The sequence below is a fragment of the Meles meles genome, chromosome 20 (genome assembly GCF_922984935.1).
Source record: "Meles meles chromosome 20, mMelMel3.1 paternal haplotype, whole genome shotgun sequence".
NCBI lineage: Eukaryota > Metazoa > Chordata > Mammalia > Carnivora > Mustelidae > Meles > Meles meles.
The window spans coordinates 22,115,774-22,132,992 of NC_060085.1; the positions used below are offsets into that span (position 1 = coordinate 22,115,774).

At 55.4% G+C, this 17,219-nt stretch overlaps 1 protein-coding gene across 5 annotated transcripts in view; it reads right to left on the reverse strand.

Annotated features, from left to right (window-relative positions):
• Positions 1–773: 773 nt before the first annotated feature.
• The window catches only part of STIMATE (STIM activating enhancer), a 52,713-nt gene continuing 36,267 nt past the window's right edge, over positions 774–17,219 (reverse strand). The window contains exons 3-9 of one of the 5 annotated variants that reach the window (XR_006816449.1): positions 16,648–16,743; positions 13,314–13,435; positions 8,703–8,815; positions 7,123–7,200; positions 6,256–6,405; positions 3,031–4,410; positions 774–1,865 (exon numbers count right to left, since the gene is read on the reverse strand). Coding sequence is in view for 2 of the 5 variants with exons in the window: in XM_045990938.1 (XP_045846894.1) it covers positions 5,695–5,814; positions 6,256–6,405; positions 7,123–7,200; positions 8,703–8,815; positions 13,314–13,435; positions 16,648–16,743 (679 nt within the window). In the remaining 3 variants the exon portion in view is untranslated. The other 4 variants (XR_006816447.1, XR_006816448.1, XM_045990939.1 and 1 more) reach the window with 4 other exon arrangements.

The window sequence follows — 17,219 nt, forward strand, 5'->3', positions numbered from 1 at the left end:
AACATCTCCAATCCCACTCCAAGCCCCAGCAGGCCAGTGTGAGGACTGCCAGCTCCATCTGAGACAAGTGCTGACACGAGGAATGCCTTCCGACAGCCAGGGCCACGGACCCAGGCCTGCAAACAAGGCCACGCGGAACCGAGGGCAAGCCGGGCCTGGGAGGGCTTTGGCACCGTCCCCACAGTGGGCTCTGTACAGGGAGGCACCTGCCTGCCCCGCAGCTCCAGGGACAAGGATGTGGGCTGTTCACTGCTCACAGCTCATCCTCCCAGCACCACTTGCTCCTCAGGGGGAGGTAAAGCTCCTTTTACTGGCATTAGCAGGGACGTGGGAAAGGTAAGAGTATGTTTGGCTTTGTCCTTTGGCAGATTCTGGCTCCTGTGTCTGTCACCAGGTGATGTAGTTCATTCACACTTGGTTTCCTGGGGAGAGCTGTCGTTGTCTTCTTTTTTAAGATTATTTTATTTTACTTATTTATTTGAGACCGGGAGAGAGAGAGCACGCGTGGGGGGAGGCAGAGGGGGGAACGAGACTCCCTGCTGAGCAGGGAGCCCAACGCAGGGCTTGATCTCAATCCCAAGACCCTGAAATCATGACCTGAGCCGAAGCCAGAAGCTTAACCAACTGAGCCACTGGACACCCCTGGGGACAATCTTTTAACTCACTGGGGAAATTTTCTTGACCCACTAAGCTGTTTCAACTCCAAAGACCACACAACCAACAACCATAAGTGATGGTTTCTTTAAAAAAAAAAAAAAAAAAAAAACTGTATTAAGATGTGAAACTTTATTGTAAACCATTTTACAATGTAAGTACATCGTCTTCCCTTTCATTTCAAAAATGTGTTTCTGTTTATCTTAACACCACTGCTGAAACACCCCCACCGGAAGGGCAGTGGAAATAGGCCATGGTTTGCTCACACAGTTCTGAGTTCTAATAAACATCATGAGAAAGAGAGACCAAATGAGACAGCCCACCCCCCAAGCTCAAGGTGCTGACGGCCAGCAGACTCGAAGTCCCTCCCAGAGAGCAAAGCCCTTCAGAGCTGCCAGTGCTTCACAGGGGAGAACAGAGAGGTCTCCTCTCCCGGTCAGAAGTGTGTGCAACTTCTAAAAGCCAACCCTACAGGGTGGCTGCTTTGGCCAATGAGAAGTTCCAGAGCGTCTATGTTGGCCTGGCTGCAAGAAGACCAGCACACTGCTGTCTGGAGGGCAGAGTGGGCTCCTGTGCAGCCTTCCGATGGGGACTCTGGGCTGCAGCCTACAGGACTAGACTGCCTAGAATCTGAGCCCTTCTAGGTTTCCCTTTAAAGGCATGAGCGGTCAACATTCGCCTAGGACTTGCAGTTGCCGGGAAGGGGCATGAGTTAAAGCTTGAGGCAGGAGGCCACCAGCGTGCCTGAGCACTAACTGATGGGCCACAGGCCTCTACCTCGAAGGTCTTCTGAGCAGACCAAGAAGCCACTGCCGCCCAAGATCTCACCGACATCCCCCTCATTGCCACTCTCAACATCCCACTGACTGCGAAAGGAAATAAGGCCAACAACGATTCCTTCCATTCAGACATGACAGTTTCTGCCTCACCAGGTTATTTCCATTGGGTCCAAGAAACTCGTTCATGACCCTGACTTACAAGCATCCATCACGGGGGCCTTGGCCAAGGTCCACATCTGCACTGATCAGATGGACAGCACACAATATCCGGCTGGTGTCCCACGGTTTCTCAAGCACTGTGACACTTGCCATGTGGCTGGGTGAAGAGCTGTACTGAGTAAGGCACCTCGGGGCAGGTGGTAAGGAGACTCATCCCAGAGAAGGAGGACAGCTCAGGAGGACGTTCTGACCATGGCCCGCTGCATCTGGTCTCTTGGAACAACGCAACACAAAAAAACCCCCAGTGATTGCAGGAAACACTCCAGGGAATACAAACTCTGTGTGTGCGTATGTGTGTGCCTGCACATACACACACACACACAAACACACACACAGCAGAAGGGAAGGGACGGCTAAACCGGCGAGGCCACGCTGTCCAGTCCCACACACCACATGGCTCTCTACGATTAGAGACCCATCCGCTGGTCAGCTCTACGACAGTGGCTCAGAGACTAAAGCCCTTACTGAAATTCAGGATCCAAGGGAAAACCAGCCCTCACTAGCCACCACTTTGCTCCCCAAACCCCTGCCCTACAGGCACTGGACAGGCCTTGAGATGAGCAGATTGTCTGAGGCCTATACAAAGCCTACTTTCCACCTTCCAGAGACTGTGGGTCCCCTACCACTGTGCCTGGAGCTCAAGACCGAAAGCACTGCTGATTCGGAGCTCAGGAAGGTACGGGGACAGCGGTGGGCACAGGCTGTTCATACAAAATGAGACAGGGGGGAAAAGTAGGGAGAGCCAGCAACGCCACGAGGGGCCGACACGTAGCAGGCACAATGTCAGTTCTGGCCTTCCCCAGCACCGATTCTCCAGGGGGGACAGTCCACTATGGCTAGGGGCGGGCGGGGGTGAAGAGCCGAAGTGAGGGCATAAACGGTCATGGCCTCTTGTCTTACATGCAGCCTTCTCTCCCGCTGCAGACACCTACACTCACAGAGAGGCCACCCAGGGCCGTGACAGGGCCCAGTTCCTTTCAGGCCTTTGGTTCCGGACTCCCAGGGGAAGGCGGGTGCAACTGTGAGGGGGAAGGCAGGCCCAGAGCATAGTGGCCTGGCTCCCACACCACAATTCAGACCCAATCTACTTAAGGGCAGCACGTTTGTGCGTAGGTCTAAAAGGAAGGTTCTGGGCCAGGTGGCTTCCCTTCTAGCTTGCACCTTAGTGGTGCAGTTCTCCGTTCCTCAACTTCTGTGGCTGCCTCAGGGCCGTGACGGAACACTGGCTGCACCACCGTGCTGCTCCCACAGCAGGGCGAGTGTTCAGGCCAACCCGGACCACTGTGGTCAGCACCCTTCCAGAGCTGTGGGGGCCTGTGGCATGCTGAGGAGTGAGGGTCACTCCCCAGGGAGGGGACGTAGGCCTCGAAGCACCTACCCTGCCTGCAGATGTGGACAGTGAGCTCCCACACCTCGACCCCCTGCTGCTCTGAGGCTGTGAGAAACAGGATCACCGGGTCAGGCAGGCATTTCTCAGACCGTTGTGCTCAACAGAGGGACAACATCAAGACAAAAGACGTAGAGCAGCCTGAGAAGAAGTTCCTGGGGCTGGTCCAGCAGCTGGTTCCAAAGGCTCCACCTTGCACGGGAGGCAAGGAGGCTCAGACTGAATTTTAAACTTCAGCTGTGGAGACCGAAGAGAGGCAGGGAACTCATAGGGGTGGCCTCTATGGTCTCAGTTTCTCTGGACACAGACCTCTAGGCTTTTCTCTTGGTCATGTTTAACTCAGACCTCTAACCTGCCAGCAGAAAGCCAAGCAGCTGGACCCACTTGTCCCCAGACAGGCCTTCGGACCAGCTGCCTCCCACTCAACTGCGGCCTTTACAGACCCACTGGGTTCATTCCTTTCAGACAAGGGCTCCCCTCCCTTCCTGCTGGGGTCACTGACCTCATCTCATCTCAGATTACCTAAAAATATCCCAAATAAAAAAACTCCCAACTTTTTCTTCCCACTAGTTCACATCCCATGAAAGGCAGACAAACCCATTTCTTTGGGGGATTAAAAAGAGTTTTTAAATAGTATGAAAATATAACTTAAAAATATAAAAGTCAACAGCATACGGAAGACTTAAAAATCTATGTTTTGCCCATTAGTCCCATAGGAAATAAACACATACTCAAAAAACATTAACACTGTGACAGCTCATAAAACCGGCTTTAGAAATCAGTAGTTACAAAGCCATTTGGAGTAAGAAAGCATTGCGGTTCCAACTTGGTCAATGAGTGACTTTTAGCCCAAAATGTGTTACATCCTCACGCTCCCCGAGCCTTGGGGAAAGGCTCTACCCAGTCTGTGTGCGCGTCAGTTTTCCTCCTCAATGCCACCCAGCCAGACACAGGACGGGGCTTCTGGGTCCCTCGCAACACCGTCTGGGACAATGACAGACACACAGAACGCCTCACTTGCATATTTGGTCAGTGTTTGTAGTGCAACTGAGTGGGGACCTCCGGCTGCCTGGAGCCCCTCCGCGCTGGCCCGGCCTCCCTCTGGCAAGTCACAGCAGTCTGGGAGCGGGCGGAGACAGCGAGAGGAGTGGAGGTAGAAGAGGACGGGCAGAGAGGAAGGAAGGAAGGACACTGCGCAGCGACCACCTGCTGACCCGAGGGGGCCCCCACGCCTGACCCCAGCATAGGAGTGCGTCAGACCGGCAGCCCAAAGCGGTGCTTCTTTTTCTTCGCAGGCTTCAGGGGGGTCAGTCGGCGCAGGTCCTCCTCTGCGTCAGACTCCTCCATCTCGTCGTCGGCGGAGATCAGGATCTGGGGTGGGGGAGAGGCACAACCTGAGTCACCACCGACGAGGCCTTCTTCCTCTGCCCTCCCTGCACCCTGGCACTGGGGTCTCACCCCTCTAGAAGGCCTGGGGTCTCAGGTTTCTTTAGGGGAGGGTGACGGGAAGGATCCTTTATAGAGTGGGACCACTCCAGATGTCGCTTACTCCCAGTGTAGTCACGGACTCCTGAAGCCAGCGCTGAGTGGAATGTCCACTCCTCGCTTCTCCAGCCAACCTCCAGCTGGGACTGAACCCCAGTCAGAGCAAACTCAGCAAGGACCCCCACCCTAAGGTCATCCTGGTAAACAAGCCCAATCTGGACACAGGGCATCCCAGGTCCTGGAAGGTACGCTATAGACCGCAAAAGCAAACTGAAAAGTCCCTTTCCAGAGAAGAGAACCTCTGTGGAGCACACACAAGGCAGGCTGCATTCAGATCAGCTGCTTTGAACCAACTCTGCAACTTGTGCCGATGAACGGGAGCCCTGCACTTTTCTGGGTGTCGGGAAGGACTTGGCCGTGGGATAAGGGCACCCGGGCCAACACAGACCCTTCCTGCCCCCCTGCCACGCTGCTTGTGGGCTCCTCAAGCCTCTAAGAACCAGGAAGCCCAGGGACAGCGCACCATGAGCTCCTTCTCTCCCAGGGAGAGGACAGCTGCGTCACCTCTCCCCGGACCACTCCCCTTGGGGGTCCCTGGTTAGACCTCTCTGGCTTCCTGCCGCCTGTCCAGGCATGGCCGCATCATGAGGCACCTTGCCCGTCTGGCTGAGACCTTTGCCTGTACCACATTCCATGTCACTCCGTCCTTCCCTAAGGACACACGCTGCTCTGGCCATGAGGGGTTTCATGTGACCCAGAGGCCACCCCACGTGACCACAACCGCTCCTGAGTGATTGCTTCTGCCTGTAGTGTTGCCACTCATCTAACGTTCATTATGACAGGATGGGCCCCGTGCCAGATCCTGGGGACAGCTAGAGAAGATACAGGCTTACACTCTGTCCTGCTCCTCCAGTCAGCTTTCCAAACTCCCCCCAGGAGGCCCCCGGGAATCAAACAGATCATTCTGGGGTCCTCACAGGGCTTTGTGAGCACCTCAGTGTCAGAAGGATCACACCGTGTGAGAAGGACCTATTCAGACACTCACCTTCACCTCATCCAGTCTGAAGGTCTCTCGGGGAAGACCTTACCTCAGCCATTTCTGCCTCAGCCATTTCTGCTGCCCCACACTCACTGCAGAGCTGCGCACACCGAGAAAGCTGATGAGGCCTCTCAGGAGACAGCCCTGGCCTCGCCCCGCAGCATGCAGTGGGCAGGCCACCCAGGAGCATCACTCTGCCTCCAGGCTTCTGTTGATGACCACCAGTCTCCCCGAAAGTCCAAACCTTTGAACTTAGGAAACCTGACAATAAGGGCAGGGGAGGTTCCCTGGAAGGTCTAGCTACCCCTAAGTTTTAGAAGTTTCTAGTGGGTTTAGCCAACACTTCTGCTGGTCTGCAGTGGTGGGCAGGGACTGAAACACCTTAAGGCTTAAAGATCAACTATCAGGCCCATGAGAGTCCTTGCCAGCTTCCCTGGAACAAGGCAGCCCCCCTCTTCCCTGTCTTCCTCCACTGGCGGAGGTCCCGACTGTCGGAGATGAGCTCCTGCCACCCCATCGGGCACTCCACCTCCCTGCCATGGGAAGGCCAAGGGACGTAGGAATGGATCCCTCCCTGCTGGATGGAGCAGTCAGCCTCTTCTTCCTCCCCCTGGCCAAGGCTGGGAAGACCAGATGCAACAGAGGCCAGAGACCCCATTGGGATGGGGTGTGGCATGAGGGCTTGGCCCTACCTCAGACTCTGACTCTTCGTGGGACGCAGCCCTTCGGTAGCGGACCTTGCTCCCGTTCCTCGAGTCCTGGTTGGCTCCCCTTTCTTCTAGTTTAGCTTTCGTCCTCCCCTTCCTCATGAGGAAATTGTCTACTACCCAAAACATCAAAGCCTGTGGGGAGGAAACGTGCATGTTACTCTGGGATAAGGCATCTGTCAAAGCAAAGCAGATCTCCATCACCAACCTTCCCACCTGCTCCTGATTACGATGTCCAGAACAAGGGGAAGAAAATCCTCCTTCAGTCCCCCAGCTCTCTCACAAGCTTACAGAGAGATTCCCACCCTCCACATCCTTTGCTTCTGCTTTCTTATCGGAGAACCAGCAAGAAAACCCTAGTCCTCTTCACCCTGAGTGCTGGTCACCGCTGGGGACTAGCCACTGGAAAGGTTTTTGGGCTCCTGCTGTGGCTGAGAGGCTGGCCCGTGCACTCTGCCACGACCGTCAGCCCCACGTGACTTTCTCGTTCCTTCCATTTCCTAACTTCTACCCAGCATGCTTATGAGTCTCTCTTGGAGCTCTGGGGTCAGGGATGAGACGGGCTGGATTCCAAACATCCTGATCTACAAGTTGCTCGCTGTGCATGCGGAGGGCCTCCTTGGCACGAAGTCCCCAGAAGGGAGGGCAAGACAAAGTTCTCAGGACCCTCCCTCTTGCACAGGGAGCCTAGAGCAGGGATCTGCCTGCTGAGGAAGCAATCCCGCCATTTCCAGGTCTGGGGTGGGGAGGGGCCTGGGGGCTGTAAGGGGCTTTCTCTGTCAGACTCAGGACTGTGAACAGGACATTGGAGGGCAGAGAGCACGTGGGGATAAAATGCAACATAGCACTGACATTGACAAAGAAGGGGACGATCAGCATGACGATGGCCAGTTTCAGGTCTGGGTTTTCAATGGGGTTCAACAGGGCCACCTGTAAAGAGAAGCAGACTCCGTGAGGTAGGGAGAGACCACAAAGAAGGGGCCTGGGGGTAACGGGGCAGCACCACACATCATCCATGAGGCCCTGAGAAGGGTGGCTTGGCTCCGATGACACTCCCCTGGAGCCCTGATGGGAACAGTGCCTCACGGCCAGGGCTGCATGGTCAGTCCCCAGGTGGGAATGCTGACAAGGGGCAGATCCCCGGGAGGGGAGAACACTTGCAGCAGTTAGGGTTTTAGCCGCCTTCCTAGTGCCATGGACTTGGGAAACATAATGTGCTTACAACCACCAAGCAGGGCAGGGCCCACCCACCAGGCAGCGCGGAGGGTAGGGGTGGTGGGGCTTCGGGGCGTTGGAGAGAATGAGGTCGGTGGATGCTTGTTACGGACACCAGCAGTGAGGGACCAGACCATTTTCTAGCAGAAATCCTGCACCCCAACCACCTCCTGAAGGACAAAAGCTCTGAAAAGCCTTGGTTTATTTTCTTGAAAAATAAAACTCAGATACAAATAAAACCAAAGGAGGGGCACCTGGGTGGCTTAGTCAGTTAAGCGTCAGCCTTCAGCTCAGGTCATGATCTCAGGGCAGCGGGAAGCCTGCTTGTCCTGTCCCTCTGCCCTTCCCCACTCTTGTGCTCCTGATCTCTCTCAAAGCAATAAAATCTTAAAAAAAAAAAAACCCAAAAAACAAAAAATACACACGACAACAACAACAAATACAAAAGAAGGCCAAGTTCTAAGCTACTCGAAGGCTCTTCAGCCGGTTAGCCATGTGGGGGACTTGGGCAGTGCAGGCTTATCTACACAGCCCCGGGGCCAGAGGGCAGGGCCGAGGGAACCCTGGGAACAGCCTGTGAGCAGCTGTTTCCTACAGCCCCCAGAGTCTTGATTAAACCACTGGCCAAGAAAAGTATGGAAGACATGTACAAATGGAGAGACACCTTCCCGATAGTTACAGTAGTGAGGCTTGAAGACTGTCTCAGCCAGGAAGCAGCCCAAGGGCAGGGATGCTTATCCCCACTGGCTTTCTGTATCGCAAAGCTTTTTTTTTTTTTTTTTTTAAGATTTTATTTATTTATTTGACAGACAGAGATCACAGGTAGGCAGAGAGGCAGGCAGAGAGAGAGGAAGGGAAGCAGGCTCCCCGCTGAGCAGAGAGGCCGATGCAGGGCTCGAACCCAGGACCCTGGGATCATGACCTCAGCCGAAGGCAGAGGCTTTAAACCACTGAGCCACCCAGGCGCCCCTGTATCGCAAAGCTTAATCGAGGGCAGGTACTTGCATTATTCAAGTAGATGGGTGCTAAGTGAAAAACCAAGTTCCTGCTCCCGACAGGCAAGCCAGACTGAGTTAGTGGAGGTGGGGGTGGGGGAGAAGGGAAAGAAAGAAAAGATTTGGTTTTCCAATAAGGTTGGGGTGTGTGGGTGGTAGGGGAACAAGTACTATCTTGCTTGGCGGCCCAAAGAGCTGCTAAAGAAGGGACAAGAAGCAAACCTTTTTCCACTGAAGTATGAGGAGGACGATGAAGACGACAGACTTTTCAAAAATCATGATCACGATGTAAAGAGCACACTGCCCAACCCAGGCTCCGCACTGCAGAGGGTCTCCTGCAGGGACAGCAGGTGCGCAGTCACGCGGGGCCTGGACACCAGGACCCGAGCCCATGTCCCCGTCCCATGCCCACAGCTCCTAGGAGCCCTCGGGCCCCGCAGCCCACCCCAGACCCTGGCTCTAAAGCCACTTCACGAGCCCCCAAAGCACCAGGAATCACTTCAGCTCCACCAGACACATGCAGGTGTCTTAGACAAAAACCACAGAATTCCTAACTTGGAGATACCAGAGTGGGGTTTAAGAGATTCTAGGGTATAATTAAGGAGACTAAAGTTAGTAAGTGCTCACTGTAGGGGCTCAGAGAGCTGGCTCTTTTTGTCCACGGGCAGAGCTGTGTGAAGCAAGACTGCTATTATTATCTGTTGTTGATTTTTCCAGTGACTGTGGTGCTATCCATCCTTTCCTCCACCCGTGGACTGCCTGATGTTTGTGACTACGGAGGCAGTAAACCTCCCCTTTGCTGGTCTGCTACCCCGAGCCCGTCTCCCCGGCTGCTCCTGCTGCCCTCAGCCCTGAAAGCGGAACTTGGACTGGAGGAATCCCTATTCTGTCTCAATAGGTAGTCCAAAACAGCTGCACTGGGGACAGGGAAGGAAAGTGGGGGCAGAGAGGCAGGAGGGAGGGCTGTGCGTGGGGCCGTGACAACGGTCCATCTGTGACCCATCCGTCACTGTACTTGAGAAATGGAGAAAGGCAACAGTCCACGCTGGGGCACATGCAGGTCCTGGAGGGCCTCCAAAAGGTTTCAGAAAGGACTAGAGGAAGGGAGGAGGACCAGCCCCAGGGACAGATCTATATCCCTGGGGACAGGCAGAACTCATGAGATGGGCCCCCAGGGAGCCACACATGCTAAAGTGGGAGACCTAGGGAAGAGCCAGGGGATGGTGGGAGGCAGTAGGAGCCGGCTCTGGACGCTCTGCTGGGGTTGCCTGAGCACCACTGGCCAGAAGAGGGGGTGGAGGGCAGCATTTCAGGGGAGGCAAAGGCCCCCATCTAGGCTGTGAGGCGAGAACTTGCCCCAGAGAGCGGGCTCCAGTTTCCCGGTGCGATGCTAGGTTTCTGCAGCCATCCCTGTCCAGGCACACGGGTGCAGGAGCAGGCTCAGCCCGGCCAGAGCTTGCCACGGGACGCTGTGGGAGCGCACATGAATGCCTTCACACAGCTGTAATGGACACCACACCAGGCCATTCCCTTTTCTGGAAAACCTCGGGAGAAGGGTGCAGAAAGCATGCAGAAAGCCATCGGGGCTGCTGCTAAGCTCGTCCTACTTTCACTTCTGGGATTAGACACATCCGAGCCAAAAAACCACTTCAGAAGCACAACCCTCCAGCTAGATTTTTAATGCAGTGCTGGAATCCCTTCAGTCAACTGCGTGACCTTACTGAGAAAAGTTCTCAGAAGTAACAAATCAAAATATTTGTCAAAAATCATTAAGATCAGAGACCAAGAGAAAGCACTAGTAGGAAACATCTCTGACCAGGGACCAGCTCGTTTCAAGTCAGCAGACCAAGGGGCCACACTTCATGCCAAAAGAAAATCTGCTCGTTCCATGTGCCCTTAAGCTTGCAGTGACTGACAGAGAGGGACAGATGCCCCGAACCCCGCACTGCCCCCACACTGCTAAGTGTCAGCGCCATAGCTCGGCTGCGGTTGCGTCTTCATTTACATGCTTTAATAGGACAGTTCAAAAACATGGTAAGAAAAGGGAAAGTCCTCTGTAAATGCGTTCCCACACTCTCCTCCTCCTCCACGTCCAGACCACTGGGAGCCCTGGCTGGAACGAGCACGTGTGCTGGTCTGCTTTGCTCCTTGGAGAGCCTCCCAGACATTTCCCACTGTCTCACTGTTCAAGGACAGACACGCCAGGCATTATCGACATGTCCTGGACAATCTCAGGTAGATGGGTGTTTTGTGTTTGTTGAACAAATTCCTCAGGAGAAATCGCAGGAATAGGGCGCAAACAGACAGAACCCCTCTGTCTCCTAAGGCTTCAGGAAGGGAGCATCAGGACAGGGCCAGCCAGCAAAGCCCACAGACCACTGGTGCCCATGGGACACAGACCTGCCTTCAGAGCGTCTGCTGTGGGAAATGCTGCCTGGTCATTAAACCGCAAGCACACCTATCACCTGGATCTTGTCTCCCCGCTCAGGGCTGTGTGGCTTATTCCCCAAGTCCCATGTGCTTGTTGACAAGTTCAGCCTCTCCTCTAAGGACAAAGGAAGCACCTAGAAAACAACCTCTTCTTCACTTAGCTGAGAGGAGAGCTATGGGGCTGACACGGAAATACTGCCTCAAGAAGACAGGTCAGTTAACAGGTGTGGCAGGTGGAATGTGGCCCCACAGACACATCCACACCTGAGTCCCAGGGACCTGGGACTATGGTAAGTCTCGTGGCCCAGGGCAAGTACGGCTGCTAACCAGCTGCCTCTAAGATGGAACAGCATCCTCTAAGATGGAACAGCATCCTCTAAGATGGAACAGCATCCTGCAGTATCTGGGGGCCCGGCGCACTCACATGGGCACTGGAGTGAGATCTGGAAGGACAGCAGGATACCATCGGAGAGGAGCCTCACCCGCAGCCTCAGGGGAGAGGGGGGCTACAAGCAGGGAAGGCGGTCAGCCTCTAGGAGCGGCAGACTGCCAGGACATGGATGCCCCCTCTAGAGACTCCAGAAGGAAGCAGTCCGGCCCACACCTTGACTTTAGCCAGGGCGACCCAGGTGGGATGCCTTACTACACAGTTGTAAAGTGAGACACCTGCTGTCGGAAGCCACTAGTTTTGTGGAAATTTCTTGTAGCAGTGACAGGACACAAGAATACAGGTAGAAACAGAAATCAGGTAAGAGAGGACGTGCACCGTCCTCCCTCAGCCCGGGGAGGGAGGACTCAGGATGGTCATCTGGAGACACCCTGGTCTGAAGGCTCTGGGAAGGCGAGGGTGGGAATGGGTGGTGCTCTAGGACTGGACCTGCTCTCCCTCTGGCGGGTAGTCAGGGTTGGGGGGGTGTCACTGAGTGGCACGTGACTGGCTGTGGTGGCTCTCCCGCAGTGCTGGTCACTACAGCTGAGTCGAGAGCGGCCTTTGAGGATAGATCTCAACGGCAAGCAGTGAGCAGCTTTGCCTGCCCCCAGCTGTGCGCTGGCTTCTGGAGTCACTTAACCCGTCTGGGTACCTAGCCTATAAGTGAGGATGACGCTGTGGTCCACAGGTGTCCTCCAAGCCGAGGGGTCATGACTCGGGGCTTCCATTGAGCCACAGGAGCATACTACGTGTGTCACATGCTATCTTAAGTCCGTGACTCATCAGGCATCAAGTAACGGGGCTAAGAAAAGTCCTCCCCTGAGTTCATCTCCCCTCAATAGAGACAAACAATTACTTAAGATGTCTAGAAATACCCAAGGCGCTCATATAGTTGGCTCCACGGATCGGCTGCCCTTCTACTCATTAGTGCCTTGTGAGGCCTCAGTCATCCAGGAGTGGGTGGCCCTGAAGCTGCGCCAGGAACTCCGCCGAAGGGGTGACCAGGAAAGGAGAGTAGAGATCCAGAATTCCTTCCTTCTGTCCTGTGTGTCCCTAGGTGGCTGAGGCCCCACGGATGTTGTTCCCACCGAGACCAGGAGCTCGTGCTCCCAGACAGCAGGGGCCAGGCGTGAAGGTGGGAGAGATCTGTCATTGCCCCTTAACCCTGGGGCCTGAATGCCCAGGGTGTGGCAAGGCCTGAGGAAGGCATCTCACCACAGCCCCGTGGAAGCTACAGCCAGCTGCTTCTCTGGGCCCACGAAGTAAGGGGGGCAATGCATTTGTGCTCAGAGAGCGTGAGGGCAGCTTCCTAACCAGGCCCTTGTCCTGGGGGTCTGAGGAGAGGCGAGGGGGTCAAAGATGAGCCAGCAGCCACAGGTCATCTGTTTTAAGGCATGTCTCTGTGAGTGAGGACGGACCTGGGGTTCCTGGTGACAGCACACACCCGATGCCAGTGGGGGGCCAGCCTCCAGTCAGGGGACAGTAAGGCGACTTGGCCGTGGGGTGTGGGATGGATAGCCCTGTATCGAGATGGCCCAATGACAGGACAGGCAAAGACACGCAGCAGAAGAGGACCACCTCCCATTTCTCTAACGAGGTGGGCGGGTCCTGTGTGCTGGGTGAGAAGCCCAGCAGGGTGAGGTGGCCTCACGGCCTGCAGGTGGGGCCACCGGTGCCCTCTGGTGGAAGAGGCCAGAGCTGGGCCCCTCCCACGTGTCTAAGGTCTCCTGGCTCCTGCCACGGAGTGGCAGGGAAGTGTGCTCCTCCACACCTCATGTGTGGCACTCTGACACTAGCAGGGCGATGGTGTTCCGGCCCCAGAACTAGCCCCCCGACCAGAGGAGACAGCCACCAGCTCCTGAAGCTTCCAATCCAGAGGCCTGGAGAGCTGACTGGGGCGAGGAGCAGAGCACCACCCCTGCCCCCCCGGAAAGCCCCCTCCACACCCCCACCCAGTGTCCATGCCACATTACCATATTCGCCAAATCGCAAGGACTCCCACTGCTGCCACTCCACCAAGACGCTGACGGCGCGCACCCCTACGTAGATGAGCAGCATGCCCACGGTGGCGTCCAGGAGGAAGTTGATGAGGTACCTGGGAGGACAGCACACAGCAGCGCCATCAGGAAGCACCACCCAGGCAGCAAGGGCCCCTGAGCCCAGCCCTGGGTGCTTACCAAGACCAACTTCAAGCCTGAAGTCCCAGCACTTTGGCCTGTTCTGGGGGGTCCGTGCAAGAGTCTACGGGGCTCACTCCCAGGAGCCTCAGCCTCCCCATGATGTGTCCGACACTCGTCGGGGTCAAAGAACTCGAGGGAGGAGTGGACAAGGGACAGAGAAACTTGAAAGACCCTAAAGCTCCCACCAAGTAAAGACTTGACCCAGGACAGAGTGCCTGGAAACAGCAAGGACATCAATAGGGAAACAGAACTTAATTCACTGAAAGAAATCTGCTCCATGATGCTGTTCACATGCACGGCCCTGACCTAGTGCTGCTGCTCCAGGGCTGTTCAGGATGTGGCTTCCGGGGTTTTTTAGACCAAAGAGGGCAAGGCCACAGGCCCCTCGCTCATCCCCATGTTTCAGAGCCTGCCATGGAAGCAAGTGTGTTTCTAGAGAGAGATTCACTCCCATGGAAAAGGCAGGCTGACAGAAGGAGAGTAGGGTCAGAAGAGATCTCCCACCACGATCCTGTGTTCTTGTAAGGTCTGTTTACAGGTGTCCGACACACACCTCCTCCCTCACCAAGGAGAGGCCCTCCTCAAGGGCCCTGTACCTGGATCTTGCCAGGCACCCTGACCACAGGTGCCAGCGCTCCAGACAAAGCAGGAGACAGGCAACCACTGGGTCAGGTACTGGCCTTCTGGGATGCCAAGTGGCTTGGAAAGCCCTCGAAGTAGTTCCGGATGCCACAGACCAACTGTGGTGCTTTCCCATTACCGAGGCCGGAGACATTTCATGCAGACTCCAAGCCCCCACCTAGAATCAAGGCTCTGGAGCTGGGCACACGCTGACTCTGGAGGGGGCTCACCGCGGGGTTTTCTGTGGCCAGAAAACTAGAAGGGCAGACAGCGTGTCTCCACCTGTCCTTCCTCGTTAACATCACAAGGGGTCACTCTCAGACCAGAGACCAAGGCAGAGCAGCCAAGTCCAAGGCGACTTCTCCAGGCTCCCAGCTGGCCCCAGCCTAAACTACCCTCAGACGCTTACATCTAACTGGTTTCAAATGTTTCTCACACCTGAGGCTCACCCTGAAAGTCACAAGAACTCCTGACAGACATGTGTTAGTTCATTCATTCCCTCCCCAAACATTTACGCCTACTGGGTGCCAGGTCCTGTGACGAAAGACGGAATGCTCTCTACAGTCTACCTAACACATAGGAGGCCGGGGGATGGGCTGGCTTCAGATCCCAGCTCCGTCACTACTCGGCCGTGTTAATTTAAGTTCCGTGCTCTCTCTGTGCCTCAGTTCCCCAGGCTGTGAAACGTGGATAACCAAAGTGTCTAAACTGTAGGGTTGTTATCGGGATTGAAGAGTCAGTACACGTGAGCAACTCCTGCCACGTAGTAGGCGCTACACCAATGTGTGATTTGAATCCTGGCCCCTCAGAGTCTCAGAACCCTGGATGTCACAAAAGCTTAACTTCCTCCCAAAGTATCTGGACAGAGCAAGGAGCAGAGCAGAGTGCGCAGCCCACGGGACCCCTGCTCCCACAGGGGTAGCTCGTCCCCCTCTGAACATTTTTCATCTCCCGGAGCTGAAGCTGGCCTCCCTTCCGGTCTGCAGCTTCCCAAGATGCCTCAAGGCCCGCCTGACCTAGCCTGCCCCTGACCTGTGAAAAGTCACAGGGCAGAGCCAGGACAGCAGGACGTGGAACAGATCCCAGGGCCCGGGCACCCTCCACTGCCCAAACACTGCCTGCTCTCCTACCCACTGCTGGGGCTCTCACACCTTTCCTAACTTTCAATAACAACATCCTCCAACTGAACTGTTAACTCCCTCACTGAGCAGCGACCCTATGGTTCCCAGTGGCGCTTACACTCAAGTCCTGAAACCTGCCCAGGAATCCTGGGGATCTGGTGGGACACAGGCCAGGGGAGCAGAGTGGGGCTTGGTCTGGCCTCTTAGTCAAGTGCCTTTACCATACCAAGCTCCACCTTGGGTCCTTCCTCCTCCAGGCGGAGCACTTGAGAGCTGTCAACAGCCCCTTCTCCCTCCTGGCTGTGATTCAGTTTGTCAAGGTCCTTCTCACAGCCGTCTCGTCGTCTTTTCGCCCCCGGCTAGTGGAGGTGCCGCCGGGGAGAGGCACGCGACCGACGCTGCACCAGGAGTAACCTTAGTGCCTCCAAGTGTCAGCCGCTGCCGCGTGGGCTATCCCGGTCAGCAACGGCAAGACCCTTCGCCAGAGGATGACTCCAGCCTGCTGGGGGCTCAGGAGCCGGAAGGACAACCATCTCCTAACCATCCCCATCCAAACAGATCATAGCCTTTCCAGGTCTCAGAGAGAGACTCTAGGCAGGGAGACTTCATAGCTTCCTGCTGAAATCTCGCCCTGGCCTAATCTGCAGTCACCAAAAAAGGAGGCTTGAAAGAATCTTCCAGTCCAAATGATCTTAAACATACACAAAGCCTCTTGGCAAGGGACTTCCCAGCTCTCCGCCCTGCTCTCTCAAGGGCGGGGCAGGACAGCAGTGGGGGTGCTCCAGGCAGAGGGCATCGTGAGCAAAGGCATGGAGGCAGGAGACAGCTGGTGGGGTGGAAGGCCTCCAGCACAGCATGACGGGAGGAACAAGTCTGAGCCAGGATATCCCAGGAACTGGGATAGGGTAGGGGAGCCTCTTTTCCCACTCCCTCGGCTAAGAGAGGCACCATTATGAGCCAGAACCACCCTTGGTGTTCAGGTTGAAGAGGTCAATGATGATCCACAGTGGCTCTGACCCCAAGCAGCCGGCACCACAGAGAAGCCCCCATGGGTCTTATTCTAGCAGAGATACTCCTTCGGGGCACTATGCTGCCCGGCCAGGGGCCACTCCCTGCCGGGAGACATAAGGATTACGAGAACGCCAAGGGCCAGAACTCAGGTAAGCAGGGAGCCGACGCACAAAGCCCTCACAGCCAGCTGACAGCTGTGTGTGTGAACCCACAGGCAGCACAGACGGGGGATCTCTCAGGGGAGCACAGAGCACAAAGTGGCGGCTGCCCCCTACCCAAGCTAGAGGGAACACGACTGGTGGCTGAAAGCAAGGCCAGCCGGCATTTTCGGTGGACAGGTGGGTGACGTTTGTCCTCAGATACGGGCCACTTACAGTGAGCAAGGGTCCTCTTCAGTGAGATCTGCTAGGTACACGTTTGCAAAGTGGATGAACAGCATTCCTATGGCTTGTTTAGAAGTGTCTAAAAACCTGTACAAAATAGGATCAGCACTTGTTACCATCCTGACAGGAGGGTTATACCCAATTTGGGGAAAATGAGAAGTCTGAAATCGGAAGAAAGCCACTGGGGAGCTCCCAACCTCCCCTTTACTAGGTGCTTCTTTCTGAAGCATCGGCATGAACTCAGGCTTGGTGTCTCAGCGACCTTTCAAAACCTTCAATAAAACCGCATCTGAACTCCCTAAGAGGCCGCGGATTTAGAACACATACTTAAATACGTTAAACACATATTAAAAATAGGTGTGTTTACTTTTTCACTTTTTGTCACTTCAAAATGAAATGCTGGATCACGGCTTTTGATGAGGTCCAGGGTGTCTCTGTTTTAAAGAGGTCCCGCTCGACGTCCCTCCAAGCTGAAGTCCGTCTGCGCAAGACCAACAGGACGCGCGGGTCCAGCCCCGCAGCTGAAGCCCAGAGATTCCGGCTGCTGCGGTGTATGCACTGCG